Source organism: Musa acuminata, chromosome BXJ1-10, assembly GCF_036884655.1.
Source record: "Musa acuminata AAA Group cultivar baxijiao chromosome BXJ1-10, Cavendish_Baxijiao_AAA, whole genome shotgun sequence".
NCBI classification, from domain to species: domain Eukaryota; kingdom Viridiplantae; phylum Streptophyta; class Magnoliopsida; order Zingiberales; family Musaceae; genus Musa; species Musa acuminata.
In genome coordinates, this window is record NC_088336.1 from 21,582,385 (window position 1) to 21,591,507 (window position 9,123).

At 40.6% G+C, this 9,123-nt stretch overlaps 1 protein-coding gene across 3 annotated transcripts; it reads left to right on the plus strand.

Annotated features, from left to right (window-relative positions):
• The first annotated feature begins 1,279 nt into the window (after positions 1-1,279).
• On the plus strand, positions 1,280-8,963 carry LOC108951534 (digalactosyldiacylglycerol synthase 1, chloroplastic-like). 3 transcript variants are annotated; one of them, XM_065086417.1, is made up of 11 exons: positions 1,280-2,005; positions 2,972-3,004; positions 3,600-3,687; positions 5,164-5,645; positions 5,722-5,988; positions 6,238-6,587; positions 6,692-7,216; positions 7,486-7,790; positions 7,887-8,139; positions 8,266-8,371; positions 8,525-8,963. In XM_065086417.1, exons 1-8 carry the CDS (start codon positions 1,421-1,423, stop codon positions 7,499-7,501), a joined length of 2,346 nt encoding a protein of 781 aa, XP_064942489.1. In that variant the 5' UTR covers positions 1,280-1,420; the 3' UTR covers positions 7,502-7,790; positions 7,887-8,139; positions 8,266-8,371; positions 8,525-8,963. The 3 variants fall into 3 exon arrangements, with proteins under 3 accessions (XP_064942489.1, XP_064942490.1, XP_064942491.1); XM_065086418.1 differs by having other exon boundaries at positions 8,272-8,371; XM_065086419.1 differs by having other exon boundaries at positions 7,495-7,790.
• The last annotated feature ends 160 nt before the right edge of the window (positions 8,964-9,123 follow it).

Consider the following 9,123-nt stretch of genomic DNA (forward strand, 5'->3'; position numbering starts at 1 on the left):
AAAAATAAAAATATATATAATATTAAAAATAGTAAAATTATTTTAGGTATTTTAAAGTTTGCATATTTTTGCTCAAGCTTAGTATGTTTAATTATGGTTAGTGATAGTCAATAATATTTTGAATGAGCTAAGCATCAAATGCATATCCAATTTTTGAGATTAAATTTTAGACTATTATTTTCGACTCGTTGAAACTCTGTTCAGTCAATTTAATATGCCAAAGAGTCTACAAAAGTGATTCCATCGATCTTGAAGTTGAGGTAACATCAAATTAGATATGTCATGCCAATATCATTGTATGAATAAGAAATTTATTGGAGATAGATAGAGAGAGTCATTATAATGAGCGAGAGACTTAATATTAAGGAGGGATTTATTCTTCGAGTTACGGTCCTGCAGACTGCTTCATTCATCCGTTCCCGGTCGGAGGATCTTCTTCGTCCCTCTGCATCAAATGCACCACCTTGAACTGTACGAAGGAAAGAGTGATCAGTGCTGAGTGAGGGTGACAAAACTGAAGCAGTGAAGCAAGACTTGAATGTTATGATAGCAAGATCGGTGCTTTCTTCCCATTACAAGTGTCACACCTCTGTCCAAACTGCGCTGAGGTAGAAGTCAGCGTGTGAAGACAACCGATGCTTTCGTTTTGCTTCTAATTGTTTGAGGCTGCACTGCAGCTGCTCAGGTGATAGGCTTTGGACGGCACACGATCACTTGGGTCCCCAGAGATCTGACTTGAGGCCGGAGTCAGAGATTCCCATGGACTCCGATGATGTGGAAACAACATCCACATGAGGGGCAAACCACAAGAAGACGAAGCGCTTGGAAGCCGACGACGACGACGACGACGACGACTCTTCCCTGATGGAAGTCCGCTGGAATCACAAAGCAGGGATGAGACGCTTCCAGAGTCGGATCAACGTGGAGGTTGGAAGCTCCCTGCGGAGAAACAACTGGGTGGACGTTGGCCTTCACTGCGGAAGATGGCGAGAGACTGGTCAGAATGTAAATATGTGGAATATAATTAGAAAGCATTGTGAGGTGGGTTTTGGGTTTGGTTATTTTCGTAGCGGAAGGTGTGACGAAAATAGTGTCCCCGGGTCGCCTAGAATATACTCTTTTACGCTGTATAATTCCTGCCCTCAAAAAGACACCGAAGAAACCTCAACAGCCAACCACATCCGGCCACCTCACCGCTCTTCTTCCGCATAATTCCCGTGAGATGTCCACCTTCGGTGGGCCCCTTCACCCTTCTCTCACCTCTCCTCCCTCGCTCCTCCAGCTTTAACCTCATGTCTCTCGTCGCCTCGCCTCTCGCCACGCACCGCCATCCACCCAATTGAAGAGAGAGAGAGAGAGAGAGAGAGAGAGAGAGTCAAAAGACGGTGGAAGAAGGAAACCCTAGAATTCTTCGTCATACATGATCGACGTCGGAGCGGAGAGCGCGGCGCCGGGCGCCGGGACGGCGGAGAAGGCCCTGTCCTTCATCTCCCGGGGATGGCGCGAGGTGCGTGACTCTGCCGGCGCAGACCTCCGCCTCATGCGCGCCCGCGCCAGCTCCTTCAAGTCCCTCGCCGACCGGGAGTTCGAGAACCTGCTCAGCTCCTCCGCCGCCGTCCTGTCTACGCCGCCCCGTCCTTCCCCGCCGGAGGTCGAATTCGTCAAGCGCATCCAGCCCAAGCTGTCTGAGATCCGTCGGGCCTACTCGTCGCCGGACTTCAGCCGGAGGGTGCTCGAGAAGTGGAGTCCCAAGGCCACCATCCGCATCGATCTGTCCGCCATCCGAAACGCTATCGTCTCAGAGGTGGACGAAGTCGGGGCGGTCCTCGATGTCGGCAAGGTCAAGGGCCAGAGCTGGAGGATGGTGCGGTGGAAGGGGGTGGAGGAGGAGGAGCAAAGGAGGGAGTGGGAGCCCATTCGGATCCTCAAGACAGGGCTGAAGGAGTTGGAACGGAAGAGCCAGTCCACGAGCAACGAGCTCGTCGAAAAACTGAAATCGAGCCTGGTGAGTTCACTTGTCTTCCCTAATAGTGCATTAATCCCAGGAGAAAAAAAATATTAAAAACCCTAAGCATTCCATAAATCAAGAAGATTTGTCGAATGCTTAGGCTTTTTAATTTTCTTTTATTTTTCTGCAAATTATGCTCAAAGCATGAGAATTTAAGATTTGGGGGGTTATCAAGATGTGACGAACTTGGTAATTTTGGTTAACTGCTAAGATGCTAGCTTGAGCTTAAGAAAACCATGGATTCTCTCCTGTATAACTGCAAAATCTGAGGGCACTATACTGGAACTTCAATATGTGGAGAAGGCAACTGAGACATCTGATGGAATCATAATATTCCCTTGATTTCTCACTATCAATTGTGATGTGTTCAAGTTCTTTATGAATATGAATTCTTCGATTCCTTCTCTTTGTGGGGCTTCTTTTTTGCTATTTTTGCAGCATGTTATATATTTTGCTAATAATTGATGCTTCACCATATCCAAATTCATTAGATACTTGATTTGCTGATAATAGTTGATAGAGGCAAAAAATTACTTTAATTTAAGCATTTTGAATGATGTGGGTGGCGGGCTGCAGCAGTTGAGTGACAAAGAGAGGAGTGAAGAGGGAGATGGAGAGTGGAGTAGAGAGGACAACAGAGAGCAGAGAGAGAGAGAGAGAGAGATGTTGCTTGTGATCCCTAAAAATCCACTATTCTACCTTAAAAAACAATAAAATTGTCGCTTAAATAATGGAAAAAAGGAGATGCTGGTGGCCCAATTTACACCTGGACTGGTGGAATACTGTTGGTATTATTCAGTCTGGACGAAATTGAGTTCCTTTTTAGACTTTACGTATTGAGTTACTATGAATAAACTTTTTCCAAATCAATTTTTTTTTTGTGATTTTCTGTATGTTGATTAATCTCACATACATTCTATCTGAAAGTATCATTTTTTATTTGCTGTTATCTTTGTGTTGCAGGGATCATTTGTGAAGGAGCCCCAAGAGTCGAAGGTTGGTTGTAGGTTGTCTTTTTATTTCTGTTATTTTATTGTTAAATGTCATATAGAATATTGTCCATTCAATATTGTACCTAATGCAAATGTGATACCTGAGCTTAATTCATTATATTATATGTTCAAAATTAGAGAAGAGGGAAGGAAGAAGTAGACTAGCAGTAGAAAATGGAAGATATCTAACTGCACAAGGGCTCTTCTCTCCTTGTTGATATCTAAATGAGACTTGAGCTGAAGAATTCAACTTAAAACATAACTTAGATAAGCTCTAAAATAGGAGCTAAAAAATATGGACCAAAATTCATAAAAAAAATTCATATTAAAAGATCTTAAGCTATACCTAAAATGACAATTCAATCTAAGTAGGAGCCAACCAGACATATCTAAAACTTGACTAATGTAACATGATTATGACTCACCTATGGAGATGACTAAACAGCTCCTGCATCATTATTTGCATTGAGTTTAAAAAGAAACTTATTCATGAGAATTATAGTGCACACAGAAATTGTCTATTATTGTTAAATACTAATGTTTTTCTGATATACGAGACATGTCATTGATGTGCTAAAGAGTCTGGTTATCTATTGCAGGAAGTTCCACCATTGGATCTACCTGAACTTTTGGCACATTTTGTTAAGCAATCTGGGCCATTTTTCAATCAGCTTGGAATACAGCAAGGTACACAAATTGTTTATTGAACCCCCACAAATTTAGATATCTGTTTAATTTATTTACCATTCATGTACATGCTTTTAACATATCTTGTTCTGTAATTTGGGCCTGCCTTGGCATAACCATCTTGTGAAATCATTTCAAATGGGTAGCCGATAATGCTGCCTTTGGATTTCAGATCTTTAACCAAGCACATATTGCTTGTTTCTGATTTCAGCATCTACTTAAGCTCCAATTGATTCTTAACTAGTCTACCTCTCCCTGATAAAATTTGTTTGAGCACAACTTTATGTAAAAAATTCGTAAATTATCATTTATATTCCAATTTCTTTGTTCTCGTTTGCATGGGATTTATTTCTTATCCAAAGGGCACACTGCATAATTTCTTCTTCTATTTATTCTTGTAGACTTGCACAGTAATTTTACTCAATGTGTTAACACAATATTGATGGAAACAAACTCTAGTTTGTGTACAAATTGCCACTTGGAACTTTCTGCCTCTGTTGGAATAATATTGGACATGGTCTAAAGTTTCTTTAATCTGTGATGAAAAAAAGGCTTAGACAACATATATTTACTTGTTTGTAGCTATTAGTCCCCATTATGGAACAATGCAAATTTTTTCTCCTTTTTTTCTTTTTCTTTTAATGTTTAATGTGGCTGAAGTAGCAAATGCTGAAACTGAGCTAGAACTGCTGCCTTAATGGTCTACTTCAGACAAAAGACCAAAACTGAAACCAATATTAAAACTTCAAACCATGATTTCAGACATATTTCCTAATATCTGTTTTTAATCTGTTGGATATTACACAAGCTAACTTTGATCATGATCGATGTCTTCATAATTCTTATTCTCTCAGTTTTTAGATAACAGTTTCCACACCTCTGAGGATCAATATAATCTTTTATGATGGTGATAAGTTATTTGAAACACTGCATATATTTGGGCTGTCCCGTTTGTTTAGATTACTACCTTGACAAGGCAGTATGGATTTCCAACATGTATCACATGAGTATTTTAATTAGAATTAAGATGGCACTTTAAAAGTTTTGTTTTTGTTGAATCTGAATGCACTTTAAAACATACAGAATGTATATTGTACACAACTTACTAAAAACAACTCAACTATCTTATTTGGATAGCCTCATGATATATGTCTCTGTATGTTTGAGCACAATGCCTTCTTTAATTGCTACTTGAGCTCCAGATGACACTGAACAAGAAAAGTATATTCTATAATTAGAAGCTTATGATTGCTTGTCTATGTTCCAGACTTGAATACTTTCAGCTTTAGCGTGTTGATTCTGCTTGTGTTTATTCAACGATTAGAACTGTATACTTCTGGATATTCTATGTTCCAAGTGGATTATTGATGAGATTTTCTAATCTTTTACTGAAATTATATTTATTAATGTATTCATTTCTATTACTTTTCGGTGGTTGGTTAAATAGCATCTCTTGTTATGGTTTACTGGATGCAGATATATGCGACAAAATTGTGGAAGCTTTATGCAGTAGGCGCAAAGATCAATTCATGTATCATTCTCTTCCTGCAAAGGACACATCCTTACCTGGAAATGAGAACAGTGATGAACTTGATTTGAGAATAGCCAGTGTGCTCGAAAGTACAGGGCATCACTATGAAGGAGGCTTTTGGACTGACCTTGTAAAGCATGAGACAACAGACCAGAAGCGCCATGTTGCAATTGTAACTACTGCCAGTCTCCCATGGATGACTGGAACTGCTGTAAACCCATTATTCCGAGCTGCATATTTGGCTAAGTCTGCAAAACAAGATGTAACATTGGTGGTCCCCTGGCTTTGCAAATCAGATCAGGAGCTGGTTTATCCTAATAATTTAAGTTTTTGTTCTCCTGAAGAGCAGGAAGCCTACATAAGGAACTGGCTAGAGGAACGGATTGGCTTCAAGGCAGACTTTAAAATCTCATTTTATCCGGGAAAGGTAACCATGTAATGCATCCTGTGCCACGTTTGGATTCCATAATGACATAGATTTTACTTGTTTATTTTGGTTTTAGTTCTCAAAAGAAAGGCGCAGCATAGTACCTGCTGGGGACACCACGCAATTCATTCCTTCCAAAGAGGCTGATATTGCTATACTGGAAGAGCCAGAGCACCTAAACTGGTATCATCATGGGAAGCGTTGGACAGATAAGTTCAATTATGTTGTTGGTGTAGTTCACACAAATTACTTGGAGTACATCAAGAGGGAGAAAAATGGAGCTATCCAAGCATTCTTCGTCAAACATATCAACAATTGGGTCACCAGAGCATACTGCCATAAGGCATGAAATTTGGATTTTTGATACTGTGATCATGTGTTTATTCTATGTAATTAGTAATAAGAGTCCAATCTTCTTGACTTAGGTCTGTTTGGCATGTATTAGTCACATTGCCAACATTGTTAACTATACTGTATGGTGCTTGATTTGGTCTGTTTGGCATGTATTAGTCACATACCAACATTGTTAACTATACTATATGGTGCAACAAAGGTTTAGTATCTTGTCTAATCATCGGTGGTTGTTCTGCAGGTTTTGCGGCTTTCTGGAGCAACTCAGGAGTTGCCCAAGTCTGTCATTTGCAATGTTCATGGCGTTAATCCCAAGTTTCTTAAGGTTGGAGAAAAAATAGCTGCTGAGAGGGAGCAAGGGCATCAAGCATTTTCCAAAGGAGCATATTTCCTGGGGAAGATGGTTTGGGCAAAAGGTTACCGAGAATTGATAGATTTGCTAGCAAAGCACAAGAATGACTTGGAAGGGTTTAACTTAGATGTATATGGAAATGGTGAGGATTCACGTGAAGTCCAATCTGCTGCAAGGAAGTTGGACCTGAATCTGACCTTCTTTAAAGGAAGGGATCATGCAGATGATTCACTTCATGGGTAAGAACCTTTTAAATATTAAACTGGATTTATGTTGTTTGGTGCGTGTTCTTTGTGCAGTATGTATATACTAACATACTTTTTTCTTTCTGATGCATTTGTAGGTACAAAGTTTTCATAAATCCTAGCGTCAGTGATGTCCTGTGCACAGCAACAGCAGAGGCCCTTGCCATGGGGAAGTTTGTGATTTGTGCGGATCACCCATCAAATGATTTCTTCAGGGCATTTCCTAACTGCTTGACTTATAAAACCTCCGAGGATTTTGTGGCGAAGGTAAAAGAGGCGATGGCAAATGAACCCCAACCACTCACTCCCGAGCAAAGATATAATTTGTCATGGGAGGCCGCAACACAGAGATTTATGGAGTATTCAGAGCTTGACAAAGTTCTAAACAAACAAGAATCTACAAGTGTCAATGCAGATAACTTGAAGATTAGCAAGTCAATTTCCATGCCTACTCTATCATCTGCTGTGGATGGGGGGTTAGCCTTTGCTCACTATTGTCTTACTGGTAACGAAATCCTGAGGTTGTCTACCGGTGCAATACCAGGAACAAGAAATTATAGTAAGCAGCATTGCATGGATTTGCACCTCCTGCCACCTCAGGTGCAAAACCCTGTATATGGCTGGTAAGATATAAAACCTTATCATGTACCAATATCCCATTGTATGATATTTCGCAAGTAGGTTGATATTTTTCAAAGGCTCTATGTTAACTAGCTGTTGCTACCAGTATAAGGATATATAGGTAGAACAAATTGGTTCTTCCTTTTATTTTGTCCATCTACTGTACAATTTAAGATACCCAGTGGAATGCACTATGTGATGTTTGTGGCTGGTCCTTTGAAACCTGGTCTGTTGTTGATTTAGCTGATGATTTCTTATACTAAAACTCCAGCTTGTGCAGGTTTTGACATTCTACTTCCCAATAATTATGTTTGCATCAACATAGTGCATTCCACTGGGTACATAAGACTACTTGTCAGGAATCTACTTCGAGGATAATAGCATATCCAGATTCCAAGCTCCCACAAGACGACCGGCACCTGGTTAATTTTCGAGCAGGTAAAGGAGCTTTAGCTTTAAATGACAGGAGAATTGTACTGTTGTGCCATTTCCAAGGAGCTGGGCCATCCCTCCACTTCCCTGCTCGTCTTCTATATTGGCCCAGGCAGGTGCTCAGAGCCGCCCTGTGCAAAGCGTGTGAGCTCCCTTACCCAAGAGTTATCTTTTCCAGCTCTGCTTGTTTGCCTTTTGTCAAGTTAGGATTTATCGAATGGTTTTACCTCCATGCTGCAGGATCCAAGGGACCATGGCTGGAGCGATGATGGTCCAAGGGGGACCATTCCCTGGCTGCTGATGCCCATCAGCATCCGAGTGTAATCCATTCAGATCCATACCAGATTTCCCAACAACGTGATGCGTGAATCGATCTCCAACCTGTGGCAAACACTATTGAGTGTGTGTGTGTGGAAGAATGACTCATCCGCCACTATACCGATGTTTCCTCTGCATCCCAAGTCTCTGAGGTTGATTGAGTCCTTGAATTCAGGTATTCTCTATACCTTTTGGCAGTGTCAACTGTGGAACCTGACATTATTCTTATGGCTGTGCACTGTCCTAAGACCCATGTCTGTGTGGTTAATGAGCTTTGAGAACTGCGTGTATTGCCTCGTAGGTACAGTTGCCCTGCGACTATAAACAACACCTTGACTTCTTTCGAGGAACAAGGACAAGAGAGTACAAAAGAAAAACAAAGATGGGGAGAAGGCTATGAATAACAGGTACTTTGTTTTGATATAAAATTAAAACAAAAAATAATAAAAATATTAAAATGACATGTTTAGATATCAATATTTGTTTGATCCATAAATACTGCGCTGCTTCTTTCTCTCATGTTATATTTATCAGTCTTTTTTGTGCAATGGTGTGCTGAGATAAAACAAGAGCACACCATAATGGCCATCATTATGGCACATGTACTTTTGGGTGAGGCCTGGTTGATTCATCTGATGAAAAGAGTGGGACCTGCAAATCCATCAAACATCATCTCCCCCGGTCACCAGTGGGCCTCAGATTTAGCAGCAAACAACAGGAAGACTAGCTTCAAATCAAAACTTTTGCCCTTGTGGGGGAGGTTTATAATTGTACATTCCAAGGTCAAGATTCTCACACAGATATGTCTTTTAGTGCCCTCTTTTCTATTCATTTCACCCTTCACATCTCCCCACAAATGCTGGATCATTCATGAGTGAGAAAACCCAGCTGAGTGCCATCTATCTACCCTCCTCAAATGATTGTTTGATATGGTTTGATCTATGTATCAGATGGTATCTCAAGTCTTCACCTTTTAAAACATGCCAAGATTTGGAGACATGCTGATTTTTCTCATGTTTGTGGCATGTGATTGTGTTATCATCCCCTCCCACTCTTTGATCTTCTGGTTGTTCAGCTACTGCAGAAGTCCCCTTTCAGCTTTTCCAATAGGATTTGTATGCTCCACACCTTGCATTTAAAGCTCAGGAAAAATAAACAG

What these genes read in the sequence shown, in the direction of transcription:
- LOC108951534 (XM_065086417.1), top strand. Translation starts at nt 1,421, where the DNA reads ATGATCGACGTCGGAGCGGAGAGCGCGGCGCCGGGCGCCGGGACGGCG. An exon ending in AAAAACTGAAATCGAGCCTG is followed by an intron (nt 2,006 to 2,971) that starts GTGAGTTCACTT and finishes TTTGTGTTGCAG; the next exon opens with GGATCATTTGTGAAGGAGCC. An exon ending in TCAGCTTGGAATACAGCAAG is followed by an intron (nt 3,688 to 5,163) that starts GTACACAAATTG and finishes TACTGGATGCAG; the next exon opens with ATATATGCGACAAAATTGTG.